Genomic DNA, 20,548 nt, shown 5'->3' on the forward strand with positions numbered 1-20,548 from the left:
TTTAATAAATCAGGCCCAATGGGTCACAAGACCAGATGCTCATCTTTTATTATGATTATTATTCTTTTTTATTTAAATCCTTAGTTTTAATAGTGGTTGGCTTTAAAGGCCGGAAGCCATTGGATCACTAAGCACATTTGTAAAGTTTATTGTTGTTTATTGTTGGCTTTTGTAAAGTTTATTGTTGGCTTTTGTGGCATGGAGTCTCACACCTACTGCAGCAAAAGTCTCGGTACTCTGGTCTCATATATTCCCTGTAATGTAAAACGAATGGCATTTCCAGGATCTGTAATGCCATGGGATTAGCTATAGCAGGTGGGCGCAGTAGGCAAATGAAGAACACATATCTTATATAGTAGCTAGGAGAAACAGAAAAGTGATTCAACCCGCCTCCTAACCTATAAATAACTACAGTATATACAATTGCCAGACATACTGGTTACAGTACTTATTTAAGTAATGATAAGAGATAAAAGCAGAAAAAAGTCATTTATACTGGGCAAAGTTATCAGTAATAAACACACAGGCTACAAATAAGATGTAAAATAAAGTTTATTGTTTCAAATAACAAAATAAATATTCTAATGTAAAATAAAAGACTACCGCTAGAATTTCTATGCAGAACACGAACAAAACACAGGCTATTGGTTAACATTAAGATCACACTGTGTCACATAGTAATAATACAGGTAGGGTATTGTCATCCAGGACGTACATATAACAGGGGAAGCAATGATTAACGGAATGCCATGTAGAAACACTTGTAAACTACATGAAAGTCTGATCACACCCACTGATTTTATGGTATGCATTTTGTAGGATTTGTTCTAAATGTCTGCTTCTTACTAATATAGAGACATTTGCTAAGGTTTATAATCATGAAGAATTTATTAAAAAGGAATATGGGCAGCCTGTGTTAGCATTATAAAATAGTGAACGTATTCATCATTACGGGACATACGTTATATATTATTATGGGAGACATGTCAACTAAATAAATGTCTGTCCTTACCGGAGTAAAGTAGTCAGAGTAGGGATGAGATGCTTAGTAAGCTTTGATGTACAGTGGTACCTCGGTATAAGACCGCTTTGGAATAAGTCCAACTTGGTATAAGTCCTGTTTGGACATGAAAAATTTTGCTTGATATACAATCTTTGCTTGGTTTACAACCTTATTTACCTCTCTCAAGACAAAACCACGACTGCCCACGAGATTCAGTACGCCAGTTGCTACCATTCAGTGAACAATCCGCGCTATAACTCTCTGTGAATTACATAACATCCCCTCCTCCTCCCTTCTCAGCACCATCCTAGTAGGTACTCGACTCTTCTCAGCAAGGTAAAGTGAGGGTAGATTTTCATTTATTTTATCTAATTGCTTTTGTATTTATGTATTTTAGTATTAAGAAGTGTTTAAATGATTTCATACAGCCTCATCCATGTATAATATGCCAATAACAATAGGATTTTTTTTCATGGGAACGGATTAATCATTTTCCTTTTATTTCTTATGGGAAACCTTTGTTTGATATAAATCCAAGGATCTGGAACGGATTTAGGATTAAGGATCAAGGTACCACTGTATTTATTTGCTCTTTGCAGTACGTTTTTGCAGAGTAACTCCCTTTAAGCAACCCTTAGCTGCCATGAAGTGTGTTTGCTATTTAGATATAATTTATATAATTTGTACAGTTTATTTCATGTTTGCATGGTTTCTATCATTTGCAAACATTTTACGTGTCCCAGTGACTCCAGTGAATAGATATCCCCTTTCCTCTCAATGTCCATGCCATAAACACTAAACAAATGACTGGGCTTTAAATGACTGGACTTTCTACTAAAATTCTGTTTTCACATCTCCCCCATTCTAAAATACTTACACAGAAGTCACACCCATGGTCCTTTAAGGAATGGAGTCATATCTCACTCTTGTAGTCCCCAGGATACATTAGAGGCCAATGGATAATTTAATTTACCAGAGCAGTTGGCCATTAACTACTTTTCTAAAGGTTTTGTTCACCTTGCAATTTGCTTTAGTGATGCTTCTTTTTAATGCAAAATAGAGAGTCTCTGAGAACCAGATTTGGCTGTCATTAGCATGTACGGAAATGTATATTTTTGTTAAAGAGTTTGGCTTGGACAAATAGGAAAAACAAACATTGCAGATCCAGTTTTGCCTGCAAAATCATTTTTTCAATTAACCTTAAATCACAATGCACATCTGTTTCCAATAATAGTAGTTAAGGGTAACACTGGACTGGAGTAGTGCCACCAAATCTAGGTCAATGCAATTCTAATATAGGTTAGTTCTTATTTTTTAGGTATGAGCATGGTCAGATCATAGGGGACCTCCACCTAATCTCCCTGATCAATACATTACTGATAATGTTTCTGTAGTATGTATAGAATCCAACATCACAGGAAATCATTATCTTCCTTCAACGTAATTTCAGGTTAATCTAGGATCAGGGCTTAGAGGACTAGATTCTGAGTTATGACCAAGTTATTAGAATCCATTTCCAGGTTTTACAGCCCAAATATTTATTGCATGAAGAACTATACTTATATTGACAGTCATGCATCTGTTTTTCACCATGTAGCTAGGGATAACAAAGCTTTTATGTTGTAAAACAAAGCACAATAAAAAGATGTTTTCATTTTTCCCAGGACCTAAATGCTGACCTCTTCTCCACTGTGCAATTGTGGTGTCCTGTATTTAAGCTACTGAAAGTAAATGGTATGTGTGACACTGACCTGAAAAAAAGCAAATCTCTACCTTTGTCACCAGAATTAAAATGTAAAAATAAGTGCTGCTTGTTGAGAAAAAGTTGATGCTCAAGTGTCGTGAAGCCAATCTCTTGCTTTTTCAGTTGCCATTCTTTGCTTTATTGAAAGGTTAAAGCTACAAACCAACGTCAAATTCTTCTCGCCTCATAATCGACTCAGGGCGGATATCGGGCGAGAATCTGGAGTGTGTACAGCCCGCGTCGTTCATGGTCCGTGGATCCGTCCTGGCGAATCCACGGACGATGAACGACAAGCGATCCTAATGCAAGGGAAGAGGGAGTGCGCGCAGCGGGGTGCCGCTCCGTCGCTCTCCCCCTCCCCTCTGCATAGAGCAGAATGTATGTACAGCACTCGTTCATGCATCGTGCGGTTCTTATCGTTGGAAAGGATCGTGAAAGATCCTTTCCAATGACAAGAATTGCACGTGTGTATGCAGCTTAAGCTTCTGAACACTTCTGAGAGTGTCAGATACCTGGTCCCCATCTGTGCGATTAGCTCCTACACTACTACAGAACACAATAGTTATGTAGGGGACAGCAGATTAAACCACAGAGTGCTGCTAGGGACCAATCATCTGAAATACCCAGAAGTGTGTTGGATTCATCAGCAAGCTTAGCTCTGGACAAAGAAATGATTGGCCATTGGTTACTATGTGAACCATATAGTTAACCACTAACCACTGGGCTCATTAATTTTGTCAAAAGAATTATTTCAGGCCAAATACTTGGCAGAACTGTATACCTTTTTACCATGCAGGAGCCTAGTCAGTCCTAATAACCTAACATTGCAAACTAAATATGATCATTGTGCTGACAGATAATAGTGTAATTGCCTGTACCCCTGTAAAACCGAATATATGTCTACCATAGAAAGTTATGAACATGCACTTAGCTTATTATTATGATTGGCTGCTATATGATCATCCATCAAACCATGTCATGATTCTGTATTATTCTACATATGGTACATAGCTGGACCAAATAGCGTATATATGAATGAAGTATTACAAAATTTTGCAGAACTTTCTAACATACATCAGAACAAATATGGTTACATTTCTTTTCACATGGACTGGTACTGTACTAGCATTTAACACGTAACACATACAATAGAGAACTATACATTTAAACAATACGTTGGTTCCACTGTAGGACATATGACAATGCATCTGTGCTTTATATATTTAGGTCAAGCTGTCTATGCAGCTGAAGATACACATAAAAATTGTGAGTGTGGTTGCTGTCCAGGTCCTAAATATAATGCAATGGCTCCTGGGGACATTGGCAGGAAAAGATGCTTTGGCAATCAAAGCATAAAGGCCAACGTGCGCCCCACAAGTGAGCTGTGAACTACAGCATAGAATCCTGATTTTCTTAACTCCCCCCCCCCTTGCTGAACAGCCCAAAGGGGTTTCCTCTTCTGCCTACCTCTTAATCCAGGCCTGTCTGGGAAATTGATTATTGCTGTTTGTCAAACTGGGATTACACTCTACAAATATCCTGTTCTCCTGATAGACAAATCTTCATATCATTTATTTTAGCAAGAATGTAAGGCGGTCAGGAATGGCTATGTAGTAAGGCAAAACGAAAAAGATTGTCTTAGGCAGTATTCAGCAGTATTTTTATCCTATTGCTTCCTCTTTATTATCGTTATGCACTGAGCATTTACCCAATTGTCATTTTTATGATGTCCCTTAGACTTATTTAAAACTAGACAGATATTACAACACACAAAGGAATTATCTGTATTCTAATGCCATTAGAATACTGGAATTACAGCTTCTTGTAATCCGCTGTATAGTAACATTGGGAGACTGGAGGACTGGAGTTTGCTTATTTGAGATATTTTCCTAGCTGTGAATGGATGTCAATGATTTAGTTCTAGCTAAGTTCTATATATTGCTGATGTACTCACACCTTTCAACTAATTTATCTGTGACAGTCTTCCTTGGACACTTGCATGGGTAGCACTTGTATATGCTTTTGGCTTTGGTTTGCTAAAAAAAAAAAGGGCAGAGTGCGAATGGCTTAAGGAAGGGATTACAGTGTACCTGTTGTTCAGATGAGCTTAGTAAACTGGCATTTGCTTAGTGTAACAGATGCCCTGCTATGTACATATTGGTTCAGCCAGGAGCTATGAAATGAAAAGCCCTCAATTACGGTATGTATATAGTGACAATCTCTCCCATTGCCTCATTTCCTTCTGTAGGCCATTTTATTGTCATAGGCCATCTATCATTGTGATGGACCTCCTCTGCACAATAATATGGTGAAGCAGGGGATGTTCAGTTTTTGGATGATAAAATGCCCCAGGCACTGGCAATTTACAACTACATGTTTACTTTATGCATCATGTATGTATCATATGTGATATAATAGTATTATACTGTATCCACTAACAGCAATAATACACCAACAATTATCTACTTGCTGTGATTGTGCTGTGAACGCTTTAAAGTCAGACCACAGAAAATTGACATTTTGTTAAAGTTAGTAAATCATCCATTCGCTTCCTGAGGTACTCATGTTCCTATTAATGCAACCAGCTCTGCCTTCTTCTACAGTAAGAGGTATTAACATCCTCTCTGATATCCCAGACAGAAATCCTCATAAAGGGCTGTACCAGGTGAAGAGACTTGAGAGTTTAGGTTCAGAATTCTGAAATGCTGAGAGATATACTGTAAGAAGGCAATAGGTGATTTATCTAACTGGCATCATCTAAAAAAGTAAAATGTCACTTATGAGTGGAGGGATCCTTTAATATGTAAACCTGGCACAAAGTGCATCATAGAACACTTCCTAATCCAGTGGCTTGTGACATTAATAGGACTTTCACAGGAGTATCTGTGACATGCAGTGAGTCACTATGATGAATGTCATTCTGACGTATTACAAAAGCCAAGGTGAAATTTCACAGATATTCTAGGCTGCAAATCTACAGACAAGAATTTACACATTAATACACAGAATAATATAATAACAAATAAGGGTAATACAGTGAATGTAAGGCTAGAATATTCATCATGGAACTGATTGTAGGTCTATATAGATCTCTGCTTAGAAACACAAAACAATAAATAATAAAGGCAACTGAGGAACATAATATAGTTATTAACAATAAATAACAATCTAAAATATAGACTGAATTGAAACGTTCCTGCTGGAATGTATAATCACAATTCTACGTTAATCACTGAGCTATTTGTATACAACTAGTTGAACGGAAGGAGAGCAAAAGCTTAATATATCATCATGAAAGTAAAAGCTTGTTACTCCTATCACAATCTATTACAAATTCACTACAGGCTGGTGTCCATTCTGCCAGCCTGGAGTCCAAGAAGTCCACTGGGCAGTGTAAGCTGTGATAACGTATGAATGTAAAATGTATTATTGCAGTCAGAACTATTTTATTGCTTTCTTATCAATCTACAGGGTTTAGCTTTATGAAAGTATACAAAGGAAGTGGTAAGGAAAAAAACTTTTGTTCCTTTATCTTCTAGTAAATATAAAATGTAATAAAAAAAGAATAGTAATGCATCTTTTAGAAATGTAAAAGGGCAGGAAATCATTCAGTGCATATATCTATTATACTTAGCTATGATATCAGTATTTGCATGAACTAATATCTTGTGGCAATGACTTTTTTAAAGGGTCAATCCATCCACAAATTATATGGCAATGTAGTTTGTAGGCTGAGCTACTCTACACAATCCCTGTTCAGACTCCAATGATAAGATCATTGTCAGTGCCATATGCAGGAGTCTTCTTCACCCTTTTGGCATTGTTATGGAGTACCTCCCAACAAACCTCTAAATAAACATTCAAAACACATGCATGCCATTTATTGTTGTAATTCCTACACCTCTGTCACTCATTAAGGGCATGTATGTACCAGTGTATTGTGGTAGAGAATGAATGTTTTTACGTGGTGTTAAGCAGCCTGTTCATTTTGAATGGGCTGCCAAAAGATCCACAATGAACTAAAACTGGGCATGCCAGCTTTTCATTTAATATCCTGAAGTCAGAAAGTTCCCCTAATTAGGCATTGCAGCTTCCTGTGTCAATGTCCTTTGGAAGGTAGTAGTGGCGTACATACAAGAGTTTCAGAGATCTTGATCAAAATCGTTCCTCACATCAGAGCCTGTATTGCCTTTAACTGTTGTTAAAAAAAGATCTTTAACCATTGGCTTCCTTTTTCTGGCTGTGCATTAGATCAGTGGTCACAGATTCCGGACTGTGCATGCGCAGGGAGCTGTGTGTCACTCAAAGGGGAAGAAACTTTCCCCAGAATGATGTCATAATGCCGGAAGAATTTTCTTGCGGACCACCGGTTGGTGACCACTGTATTAGATGATGCCATCTATCAGAGCATAGCAAAGGAGGAGAGTAGTAGTAGATCTTCTGTGCCATCTCCATTTACAACAGTGAGCCCCCGGAGAAGGTACACTTATGGGTGAATTACCAAGGTTTGTGGGGGGGGGGGCTAAGTCTCTGATGTTTTAGGGGGGCTCTGGATGTAAAGGTGGGACTCTAATGTGGGGGGACCCTGATGTGAAGGGGGACTAAATTTAAGGAGGACTTCATGTAAAAGTGATAGAGGCCATCAGCAGATGTGAGGAGTTTCTGAGAAAGGGGCAGCCCAAGTCCAAACACTGAATCAAGGCTGATAGGTCCATTGCTATGTCACTAGACAAGACACAGGAAGCTGCAGGAAATAAGTCAGCTAAGTGGCTTTGCAGCGTGCCAGATATGTGTAAACCAGTCCAGCAAGATTTGTAGCTCTATGCTGGTAAAATATGTATAATATGTGTTCCAAATGTAAAAAAGTGTGGCAGAATAAGTCCAATATTGCAGCTATAAAAGTGAAATTGCATACTATTTGCTGGGAACTCTGGTAATGATACCTGTCCTATAGCCTGCTTGAGGCATATAACCCCACAAACTGATGTTCATCTACAAATAAAATGTCAATTCTGGATGGATTCATCCTTAAAATATATTTTTAGTTCAGATAATCTTCGATGTAAACATGTTCTATGGCAATGATCCTAATCATGACAACTCATAGGTATAAAAACGAATATGTAATGCTTAAGGATTCATCATTTTTCCACTTGTTTTGGCAACATATGCAGACATGTTTAATGTTTAAATATTTAAAGTTATCAGGGGGATCATTGAAGATAGTTTATAATGAAAGTCAGACTGCTTGCATTTGTGAATGGACGATAGCAGGTGAAAAAGTGTGAGTGCAGTAAGACACAAATTACTTCAAGGTGTCCAGTAGACAGTATTGCATGACCGAGTATATTGTGAATAGCTTATCCAATATGTAACATGAATTCCTATACCATGCAGTCTGTTGTTGTACAGTCTGTAACTTAATGAAAAGCATTTTACTGTTACTAACATCTATTACTGTATATGAATAAAACATTACAGTTGCAATCTTAGTTAAAAGCTAAACATATTATGCAACATGATTCAGCCCATCACAATATGTACTATGGTATAGTTAAACCAAATGACTCCCAAGATCTCTGCATGCCCCATGGCCAAGCCCAGAGATGTTATGTGCTTAGGACACTAGAGATAGTACACTATAGATAGTGTTTACACCTCTTTATGTGATGGCTCAGTGTCCTAAATGGCTTTGGGTTACAGAATGAATGGAATCCTTAGCCGTGAATGGACTTTTGACTGGTATGCCTTTGTCTTACTCTTGCTCCTTGCAGTTCCCTGTTCGGAGGTCTGTGATCTGTGGAGACACTGGCAGACTTGAACAACTTTCTGATCCACCGTCTTCACACTCTGCAGGGAATAAAAAAAAGTATAAATGGAACACTTTAAATTATATAGCACATTTTTTTGAAACTGGAGTGTCTATTAACAAATCAATACTAAGTCTGCCATGAGCAATTTGACAGATCTATTTTACAGATCATATGTCAGACATGAAGCCCAGACTCATACGATGCATATTATTGCACAGTGCAGATCGGCAACAGGACCTCGGCAGAAGATCTCCTACAGTTTGCTCCATATTGGCACTATATGTCCAATAAGTTATGCTATGCAGTAGGGTTGGGTCTGGTTAATGAGGTTTGTCTTGGATGCATTTGACCAGCTTGAACATGTATTGCAATTTATAGGAATACAGAGTTTCTCAGAAGTTTGTAAAATATAATTAAGTTGGGGCACTAAAAGACATAGAGTGTACCAGCAAACCTGTTCTGTGTGGACCTTGAATTAGCACTGTGTGGTGGACCAGGGGAATCTCACATTTAGGCTAAGACCACATTGACTGTTTCCCCATGTTTAAAATTCACATTGATTCCAGTGGGCAAGTTCATACCAGAGCGTTTATTGTATTTTTCTAATGGGCTACAAAGACAATAAATGCATTTATGGGTATTTTCCCTTATTCTACCTTTTTGCAGTCACAAAATTTGGTTCAAAACATCTTGAGAAATGCTTAAAACTCACAAAAAGCTGTATGTGCATTTATAGGTGTTTAAAAAAAACTTCATTGTAAGCTTACTTATGTGCAGAGTATAGTGTGATGAGAGTTTTAGAGGCTACATAAACAATATAAAGAACAAAAGTTGTAACCATTATACACTCCACCATTAGTCCATTACTTAAAGCTGAACTCCAGACACAAGGACACTTACGTGATTTGCAAATGGTCCACCTCCCTCCCCTCAATGCATAGATTCTGGTGCAGGAAATCTTTATGTTTATCCAGGGACACAGCACATCAGGACCTGTACCTCCGGGCACTTATAACCTAACTCAATATAGCCGGTCCTTTGGTCCAATCTCAGCCTCTCTCTACACCTGGCAATTCCAAAAAATTAAGCCTGAGGATGAGGATTTGTAATTGGCCGACAACTGCAGTGCTGGCTGTATTGGGTTAGGTTGTAACTGGCTCTGAAATGCCAATGCAAATTAACCCCAGAGGTTTGGGAATAAGCTTTCAATCTACAAAAAGTAAATTGTTGTTTTTTATTTTCACCCCAACAATTTTAGAAAAAGTGAAAAAAAAGGCAGCCACAGACTTTAATATAAATTTGATCATTTATTACAAAAGCAGCCCATGAACCTACAATATAGTTTGCCCTTTTGTTTATATGCCATTTACATAGAATATAATGTCTCACCTGAGATATGAGGTGTCCCAGGCACACACAGGCTGATGCGGCCCAACCTGTCACGTGACACTAGTCTGGCCAATCGTAACCCTTCATCCATCAGTGTCTGTTGCAGTAGCTGTCTACTCCATGGAGAAGGGTGTGGGAGGGCAATTGATAGATCTGTAGGGGGAGCTCCAGGGGATGAGGGTATTCTTACTGTCACTGCTAAAATCAAAGACAATGCAATTTTGTGTTTTTTTTTTTACTAAATGCAGATTTTCCTTTAAAATATTTGAGGCATGCAAAACACCAAAATATAATTGTGATTTTAGTTTTCTGCGTGTACTGGGGTCAGGGTAAGAGACATGATATCAGCTTATATAACTGATACATCTTTTCTGATAATGGACAACAGCAACACATACACAATGACTGGGGTAAATCCATTCATGATTGATAAGAACATCAGGGAAGTAAAGGTAAAGTTTTTTGTAATTAATCAAATGCACTATTAATAATGACTGCTGTGCTGTCTGACATCTTGTGCTGCCCTTTCTGAAGGTTAGAAAGCCAATACTATAGTTTGATAGAAATTTAGAGGTTTTCTAAAAAAGCCATGGAGCGATTCTCACCTTGCAAATGACCATCCATGCTTTCTCCTGAAATACTGCCACTGTCTTCTTCTAAGCTATGCCGTGCCAATGCATTTACCCCCTCTGATTCGCCTTGCAATGACACCTCCACAACCTAAAAACAAGAAAAGCTACTGTCAACATTATTAGAATTTTTTATTTTGAGGTAGTACTAATACGTCACTCTACTAAATAAGTCACGTTATTTCTTTCACCAATTCCTGCATCACCACTCACATTCAATCTGATTGGTGTCAGTACTTCCTAGTATTTGTTATTTCAGGCTCTGTATAAGAGGAGGGTGTTCCAGCATTTCAAGTAGAGATGTTTCAGGTTCACCAGATTGCAGAGACTATCAACACAGCACAAATTTCACAAATTTACAGAGGATAAAATTTGGAGCGCTGCTATAAATGTGCACAGCATGGTTTTAGTGTGATGTGACTGGTATAGGTATTAATGTAACAACTTTTATAATTATACTTTGTGTATAGGCTGTTTTTTTAATACAATCATTTGAAAATAGAAGAAAAGAAGAATCTTCCAGGATGTTGTTATTAAATCATTCACCATGATCTTCCTTGTGGCTAAATTGGATGAATTTAGAGCCCCTTTTAATAAACTGGCAATGAGTCAATTTACCCTAAGCCTACCTGGAGACTCTCATGTAATATATTTTGAGTAATAAGGCTGTACTGGAGTTGGTATCACACAAAACCCATAAAAACCCCCTAACTTCCTCCGGGCCCAAAGTCTGCCCAACCACAACACTCCCTGAAGCCCATATACCCGTGACTCAAAGGAAGGATTTTCTTCTTTCGTGGTCCAAAATATCTTTGGCTACATGAAAAAATAAAATGTGTGTAATACAGTGTTTAGTTTGAATTACAGCTCTGGACAAATTCAAAAATCATCCATTTAAAATTATATTTTTTCTGAAAATACAGGTATTAGATATTTGTATGTCGCACAGCCGTACCGAATATTCTCTGTCCTGGACCCAATAATTTTTTAGAATGGATAAATCACTGAAAATTATGTTGCATTGAAAAGCCTGTGGAAGTAATTTTGATGTCAAATGTCCCATATTGATTGTCATCAACTCATCTGAATAAAAAAAAAATTGCATTTGTTCTCATTGTGACCCTACATTCATTTGATGAAACAAGGGGCAAAAAAAAATCTAAATGTTCAACAAATATTTATGTTGCCATTTTGATTCTATATGTATATATTTTTAACTAAACAACTATATATATGGAATATAAATGTTGATGGAAATGATCTTTAGGTATCATTTTCAGCAACGGTAGCATGAACAAGTGATGTACAGAGGAGAGGGGTGAAGATGAGTGCATATATATATATATAATGAATGCTATGTTTGCATGGTGGGCCTTTTGGTGAATTTGGTGAAAGTCTCTATTAGTAGAACATATATCCTATGCTGTAAATTATTGCACCCCTAAAAAATTATATATCTTTATATTTTACCATAAGGTGATATCTGATTAAGTTTTTGTGTGAAATAGAAATAGAAAACTTCTATAGGTAAACTATTGTGTGAGTTCATTGTAGTATGTATATATATATATATATATATATATATATATATATAAATATACTTACAGTACATATACTGTACAATAAATATATATAGATATATGCATCGTTGATTGTGGTCACACTAATGATGTGTGGCTGCTTGGATAGGTATTATACTCACAACAACTCTGTAGCTAGCTATAAAATACATAGAAAAATAGGCAAAGGTATTTCTTGCAGCATTAATCACAGCTCTAAAGTTGTCATTGACCATGATTCAAACAGTTCTGGAGAGCTGAATGATTCAGCCCACAAACATTTACCCGCTAAAATATAACTTTTGGATACACTTCAAATAATTTCTGCAATAAAAGATTTGTTGCATAAAGGTGTATTCCTCTATTACCTCTTGCTTAAGCAGCTTTGCTTGTGGCGCACCCATTTCCTCAGGTGTTAACCTAGACAAAAAAATGAATAGATGCTGAAATTCAGTATTGTATACTTCACAACATGTATTTCTATTGTATGTAATTTCTATTCTATGTAATTGACAAAAAGGTTGCCATATAAATGTTATTTCAGAATGCCGCTTTCATGCTGCAAAATGTGATTTAAAATGGTTTTAACTAAGATAATAATAAGTTTTTTTTTTTTTCACAATTTTATTTTTGTTTATTGAAGCAACATTTGCAGGGATGAACTTTTGATTGCCATTTCAGCTATTTTTTTTGTGCCTCACCTCACTGACACATTGGCCCTTTGTACTGTAATTTAAGTATAATTTAGCTTAAAATTGTAAAAATCCTAAAACATGTAAGTCCTATGACATGTAAGACACAAAATATCATATTGGCTGTATTAGCAAAACATTTTCAGTCAATTCTCCAGTCCACGCTTTGTATTTCTGCATAGACTATATGGCCAAAAGATCTGGACACCTGGCCATAAGACTCATGGTTAAGAGATTGATATGAGGTCAATATGAGGTTGTCCCACTCCCAAAGCAATCTATTTTCTGGAAAAAGTGAGTTCAGCTAATGCTGGTTGAAATCAGCATTCACAAATATCCCAATGATGATCAGCATGGTTGAGTTCCTGTACACTAAACTTATAAAAAATATGTCATTTTATTACATTAGATTGTGAGCCCCTTTGAGGGACAGCTAGTGATATGACTATGGACTTGGTACAGCACTGTGTAATATGTTGGTGCTATATACATACTGTGTAATAATATAAAATAATAATAATATTAATTATAGACCTGATTGGGCATACTGGGAATTAAAAGGACCTTCTTCTTGCCATAAGACTGAAACCACAATAGTTTAACATGTCTCTATATGCTGTAGGATACATACACTTTAATAGAAGTACTGGAGACCATGCTCATGACTGTTCTTCAATAATACACCCTGACCGATGTTAGATTCGTTGTCAGATTATCAATAATTTTCTCAGATGTTACATTGCTACGTCCCAGTCCTATTTCTGATTGTTGGTAACTAAACAGACCTTTTTTTATCAATATCCAATATTAGTATAAACATCCAGACCAATTAAAAAGGTAATACCAAAACAGCATACCAGGCTCCTACAGTCAAGCGAGACACAGGCTTTTGTAAATAATATTTTCATGTACCAAAATCTCATTTAGAAAATGTAAAATTTAGAAAAAAAAATGTCATTTCATTTAGAAAAAAAAGATACTGCAGATCAAAAGCACATGCCACAACTCCAGCAGAAACTAGAAAGATTAGTGAATGTGAATCAACAAGGCCCATCTCACTACTTAAAAAAAATGACACTGGGGCATTAGTTGTAATATTATCTCCAAAAAAAGAAAAAAAAAGAAAAGAAAAAGCCTTCCACGGGACACATTCCAGATATAATAACAAGAATAAACTAAAACAAACTCCTAGCGCAGAAGCTGAGAGCATAAAAGATAAACACGATTTAACACATTTAACACCCCATAATTGGCTTCCATTTCTCACATTGCACAATATGGCTGTTTCAACATCGCTATCAACTCTGATACTGCATAATAAGTCTCTGCATTACATCTACTCCCTGGATAATCCTTAATTGCACACATTAAACAGAGGTCATTACCCAAATTTCCAGCTTGGATCTGGTGAAAGTCACTGGACAAATGGTCTAAAGGCTACTGATTCTAACATATTCTACTATATAGATATATTCTTACCATACCTTGCATCAGATGTAAACCATAACTTAGTGATATTTCATTTGTAACTGCAATTTTTATTTTTGCTGCTATATTCATGCACTCCAGTGAGTTTCCTGATGGTGACAACAGAGGACTGTACCCAGGTAAATGTGCTGAAGAAACCAATGTGATAGGATGACAATACAGCAGTACATTTGGAATAAAGGGGCTGAGAATTGTCACACTCTGAGAGGAAATGCCTGATCAAGGATCCTATTATAAATAATAAGCAATAACAAACGTATAATTATTAAGAATAACTTTTTTATTGATCAGGTTTGGCTCTACCTTAAGTCTCTATTCAAAAACAATTTCAAGGCTTTCAATTCCATTTGAATTTCTCTCTGCACTTTATATTGTCATGTGTCGTCAAAACTAAAATCAAGCTCTGCTCTGCCAACAACATTCTCCTCTCTTCCTCTCAATCATCTTTTCTTATTCTCCAATACAGAATCTCTCGTATCCTTTGATATTCCTTCCAACAATCCATTTGGCACCCATTATCTTCAAACACAATCTAAAAACTCACCTCTTCAGGCAAGCAGTAATCTAACCTAAATTACTGTTACAACATAATATTCAGTTTCATTGAAAACGATCCCTTCACCTATTTAATGCTGTAAGCTAGAAAAGTACTATAAGTGTGTGCAGATTCTGAGAACTGGAGTTAAGGTTCTGTTCTCTAGCCAGTTACCACACTGCCACCATATCACCCTGCAATACACATAAAACATCCACACCTTGTGTACAGCTTACCAAGTTCCCTTTCCTTTTGTTTTCTATTCTAAGTAAGAATGAAAGGGCAGGGCTTGGTCCATTCATTTTTCCATAACTGATATATACAATATATGTTGATTCACAAACCTATGGCTTGTCATTCAGCACCCGCTGACCTCTAGCTCTGTCCAATTCTTTTTTGGTTTGACTGCATTGCCTCTGTTACTGAAACACTTCCACTATGAGTCGTAGTGTTTGGATGGGGGGTCATGTGAGACCAAAATGAAGGAAGATTCAGTTCAGTTAAAGAAAGTGAAGAAGAAGAAGTTATTTATTTACTTTATGAGGTGTGTGCATGGCTTAGTAACTGGGCTTGGGACTTGTTTAGTAATTTGCACGTCTAAAGCTACGTACACACTTCCAATTATTATCGTCGAAAAACGAACGACGAACGTTCCTGCACGATATATACGAACGATCGTATAGCACCGATCCTGCACATAGAGGTAACGACACGATCGTTCGTAGATATTGTACACACAATAGATACGATCGTTTAAGCGATAGAGGAACTATGTGCACGACAGGAAAGTGAACGGACGTTCGTTCATTACGCATGCTCAGACCATGGACGATCAACGAACGACCGTACACACGAACGATGTTCAACGATCGTCGCCCAATCCGATCCGCCGGTCCGGTCGTTCGTTTCCAACGAGTTTCCTCGTTCGTCGGCGTCGTTGGTTACTTTTTTACGAACGATTTTTTGCCCAATCGATCGTTCGTCGTTCGATTGGAACGATAAAAATTGGAAGTGTGTACGCACCTTAATTCCTAGTTTATTGCTTACTTAGTTTATTGAGATATCTGACCTTCTCCTGGAAAACTCTCATTTATAATGCTCCACCCACATGCAGAATTAACTCTCTTCAACATTTATTTCTATTCTAGCAAGCATCTTTAGTTCTATGTCATCATGACCTAAACTATTGATTTACAATATAAAAACACCCTACAAGTAAAACTCCCTTGACTCATACCACAACTATGAAATGAGCAGGAGCTATCACAGGTACTCGTTATCACAGGTTGGCTGTAATAGTGTGGTTTGGATTAACACATTACTATAAATTCTATATTTTAGCCCCTTATTCCAATTGAGGCTCGGACTCCAGTTAATTATCTAAATCATGTGTAACCAGAAAAATGTAATTTTACAAGATACTAGTGGTATGTTCTTAGGATAGTTTGAAGAATTATTTTAGGGATTTTATACTGTTGGCATTATTTTTTGTACAACTTTGAGTACTGCTGGAAGAACTGTGAGGGGAGAATTATCACATGCAGACCTTTTATTGACTATTTTTAGGTGACCTTACCTTTCCATTTTAGAAAAGTAAAGGAAACAATGAGTGCATTTACACTTTGGATGTAGGAATCAATTTTGGCACTGGAGTGTATTGCTGGGAAATGTATCTCTGAAAAGATTCATGGGGATTTTCTCAAAAGGAAATTGTGTTTTTGGACCCTGTGTTGTAACAATGAATTTGGACACTTCCACTCATTGAATTTTGTTCATGGTATTTTCAACATTCTTTGCACTATATGTTTTATGTGGGATTTCACTCTTCAGGGAAGGCTTTCCATAGAATTTTGAAGCACATCTGTAAGAATTTGTGCCCATTCAGCCAAATTAGCATTTGTGAGGTCGGATATTGATGGTGGATTGGAAAACTCACAATCAAAAATCTCATTCACCCAAAGGTGAAATTTCTTGGTGAAGTGTCAGGTCTTTTTTGTTCCTTCAATAAAAATTGGTCTTTTATGATCTGATATAATGGACCCAGCATTGTTTTTACAGGGGTATAGTCATGCTGAAACAGAAAAGACTATTGCTACATGGTTGCAAGTACACGTTTTGTGTTGTCTATAATATAAAATTGATATTACCCTTTGCAGACCATCGCCCTGATTTAGTAAAGCTCTGGAGAGAATACACTCAGCGAACCAGGAATGGATCTGGTCCAGAATTGAAAACATTTGCTAACAAATAGCTAATGACTTTTAGGAAATCCATTCCAGGTTTGCTGGATCACCTAGCTTCACCAATGAAAGTGTATACTCTCCCGCTTTGGAGAGCTTTAATAAATCAGGGCCAATGTGCAAAGTCAATAATTAGCAGAATGTCAATATACTTTCTACCTTATAGATAGGTGTGATGCCATCACTGATAGTCAGGTGTCCATAACATTTTCTATTTGGTGCACAAATAAATTCTGCACAAATAGGTACAGGTTACAGATAGAATTCTGCTGATGGAACAAACCCCAGTTTGTTTGAAATCCTACCAGTTTGTTTGAAATCCTACCATTGTTTATTTGGCAGTGTATGACCTGAAGGGCTGATAGCAGAAGATATACATTAGAGGCAAAGTAAACAGATAAAGGCTGAAAATTTCCAGTATCTGTAACAAGACGAAAGCAACAGTTCCACATTTCCATTCCCCAATTCCTATATAGGAGAATAAATCATTTTAACTCATTTCAAACTAAGTTAAATGATACCACATAGGTTCATTTCTGGTGAAATAGCACAGGATCCATCTGTAAATGAGAGCTTGAATTCCTCTGCATTGTATTATGCCATATTGTATTTCTAGTCTGATTGTCATTTGTGAACTTACCTGGAGCATTTTAGAGATGCTAAATAAGAACTCTCCCGTGCAGCCTGTCTGGCAAGCGGGAATAACTCCACCCTCCGCAAGAGCAAAGTGTTATCCCTTATACAGCACTGAGCGGCCGCTTCATTAATTGTCAGCTGTAGAGGAAAGAATATAAAAGACAGACAGGATGTAACTCTGAATCTTTGAACGGACCTTATTTGCACAACATACACAATACCAAAGTGAATGAATGTATTTTAGTTAGCTAGCATCAATAATACCTCTATTAGGTTTTCTTCACCGTGCTTGGCATTATACAATACCTGGCTCCATCCCTGGGAATCCTCCAACAAAAAATGTTAGCAATGAACACATTATCATCTCATGATACTTTCAATACCCAATATGGTCAGTGTTCTCCCCAGCTCCCTTTAGCTGGGTACACCACCCGGCACTCTTCAGCAACCACCCGGCTGTTTATGGGTGGTTACTGATGAAATGAAACACACTATACCAGTGCTGCCACCCACCTACATTTTTTTCCCACCCAGCTTAAAAAAAATTCTGGGTTGAGCACTGATGGTACATATAATAAATAATATGCCCTGAAACACAAGGACCACTTCATAATCCAATCAAATGCAGAGAATAAAAAAAAATATATGAACCAATAGGCATATATGTAACAGCTTTTGTATGTGGTCCGCTCAGTGATCAGATTACCAGGAAAAAAAAAAAAGAATAGATGAGGAAACATTGGGCCTAATTTATGAAAGCATTTCAAGACTGGACTATCATGGGAGAACCTGGTTGACCAATAAATTGAATTCTTAAAAATCTGCGACCAAAACTGTTTCAGGTTTGCTGGATCACCCAGGTTCACTATTGATAGTGTATCTTCTCCATTAGAAGTGTTGGTTTCCCAGTAGACTACAGGGTAATATATTCCTTATAAGCACTATGAGAACAGGAGATAACAAATCTAAGAACCTGTATTACCTTTAAAAAAGGCAAATCAAGAAAAGCATATACTGAGATCATGATTTGCCTATACCGAATAACTAGAATCGAGCTGCATTTTTGATATTTAGGCAAAAAAAGAGGTGGGCATTGGGCTGTTTTTATTAGCACATTAAATATTCCAGAAGATGTCTGCAGGATGAGATGCTATATAGAATATCATTTGTTGGTAGTCTTTGCACTTTATTGTACCCACTTCCTATTCCCTTCCTTTATTGTACCCACCTAAGCTTTGATGTAATAAAATTGAAATTATAGAAATGGAACTGTAATATTTGCATATATCCAAGTGGACTGTAAAGACACCTTTCCATTAAATCACATACTTCAAACACTAAAAGAGAAACATATCTATATATTTTTTACAAATATACAAACAAAATATATCCAGTCTCAATTTCGACATGTTTTGCAGAATCTGCTTCCTCAGGAGTTTTGAGACTGGCATTTGAGTTCCATCGATATGCACATGCACTTCTATATTGCGTCAAATGTATCCTGCCTATTGGCAGATTGCCTGATAGATGAATAACGGTAGATACTAGAAAAAGGAACTATAAAAAAAGGAGTTTCTTCAACACATAATCAGATGGTCAAAGTAAACACAAGTAATACCTCACCTGACTTCACACTATAGTCACCATAATTTAGTAAATTAACTCTGTAAGCTATCAAAGAATAGACAGCTCGGTACTTTGACCAGTTGTAGTACAGAAAGGTGCCAGAAGGTCCTTTTCCTGATCTCTGAATACCGTTACAATGAGCACACTTCTCTTCTATCCGCCTTTCTACTAGAAGAGCTGCCAAGCAGCATACACAATTATGTCTTCTATATCTGGCTGAAAACAACACACAGTCTTAAACAAGCATCTACAAAGTCAGCTGTGGTGATGTCTATGATTATCTGTTGTCATTTTGGCACAGAGTACTTACATATTGTAGGCTGTTACTGAGCATTGCTCAACAGATTTATGCTGAAACCAAGCAAAAAAAATCTTGCATTATAATATCTAAAAATAGTCTTGAGATTTCCATATGAACCCCATCAACAGTAATGGAAATGACATGATGTCACATTTATAGGTATGTTGCACTCTTCTGTCCTTCAGCTTGTATATTTGTATGTTTGCTCTGACGTACTGATAAGTGTGAATGATTCATCACCAAGTTACCCTTTTCATACAACGTTTACTAGAATACAGGGGGGAGAAATGCAGGTAATTTTTTTGGTTTTCCAGGTGAGAAAAAATAGTGGACTGTGGTAGTTCCACATTCATGGGACACTTGGGGATTTGTTCTCGGCATATACCATCTTTGGAGAAATCTCTGATGCCACCAGTGTGGTGGGAAGCATTTCAGTTCTCCTACCTACAGCCAAGTCATGTTGAAGTTTTCTTCAGCAGCGCTCTTTTGCAGGTCTCAGTTTAACTATCCACTGGTCTTTCTTCAAAGCATAAATGGACAACCAGTGAGCAGGGATGGTCTGTAAGGGGCTCATCTGTCATTTAGCATCATAGGACACCACTGTGACACCAGCAAAATGTAAAATGTAACTGTACATTCTATTCTATGGGAAAAATATCTCTAACAGGGTTACAGTCCCCAATACCAATTGGATGAGTTTTACCTTCCCTACCAAAATGTCGGCCTTAAACATCCGACTGTTGGCATGCTAACAGTAATACATGGCCAGGTTAGAACAATTAAACAAATGCATTCTTTATACAGTGAAAAACAATTGTAAATGAAACAGAGAACTCAGAAAGTTGTCTGTTCTGGGGCCGACTGACATTCACCGATCATGCTTCTACAGCAGT

The 20,548-nt window shown here is 37.1% G+C and overlaps 1 protein-coding gene across 3 annotated transcripts in view; it reads right to left on the bottom strand.

Annotated features, from left to right (window-relative positions):
- Positions 1–534: 534 nt before the first annotated feature.
- Positions 535–20,548, bottom strand: part of NAB2 (NGFI-A binding protein 2) — a 49,302-nt gene continuing 29,288 nt past the window's right edge. For all 3 annotated transcript variants that reach the window (XM_072407740.1, XM_072407731.1, XM_072407722.1), the window contains exons 3-7: positions 17,733–17,866; positions 12,506–12,557; positions 10,555–10,669; positions 9,950–10,147; positions 535–8,597 (exon numbers count right to left, since the gene is read on the bottom strand). In XM_072407740.1, the coding sequence (XP_072263841.1) occupies positions 8,503–8,597; positions 9,950–10,147; positions 10,555–10,669; positions 12,506–12,557; positions 17,733–17,866 (594 nt within the window). In that variant the 3' untranslated portion in view covers positions 535–8,502. The remainder of the gene's footprint in view (positions 8,598–9,949; positions 10,148–10,554; positions 10,670–12,505; positions 12,558–17,732; positions 17,867–20,548) is intronic.

This window comes from Pyxicephalus adspersus, chromosome 1, assembly GCF_032062135.1.
Source record: "Pyxicephalus adspersus chromosome 1, UCB_Pads_2.0, whole genome shotgun sequence".
In the NCBI taxonomy this organism is placed as follows: Eukaryota; Metazoa; Chordata; class Amphibia; order Anura; family Pyxicephalidae; genus Pyxicephalus; species Pyxicephalus adspersus.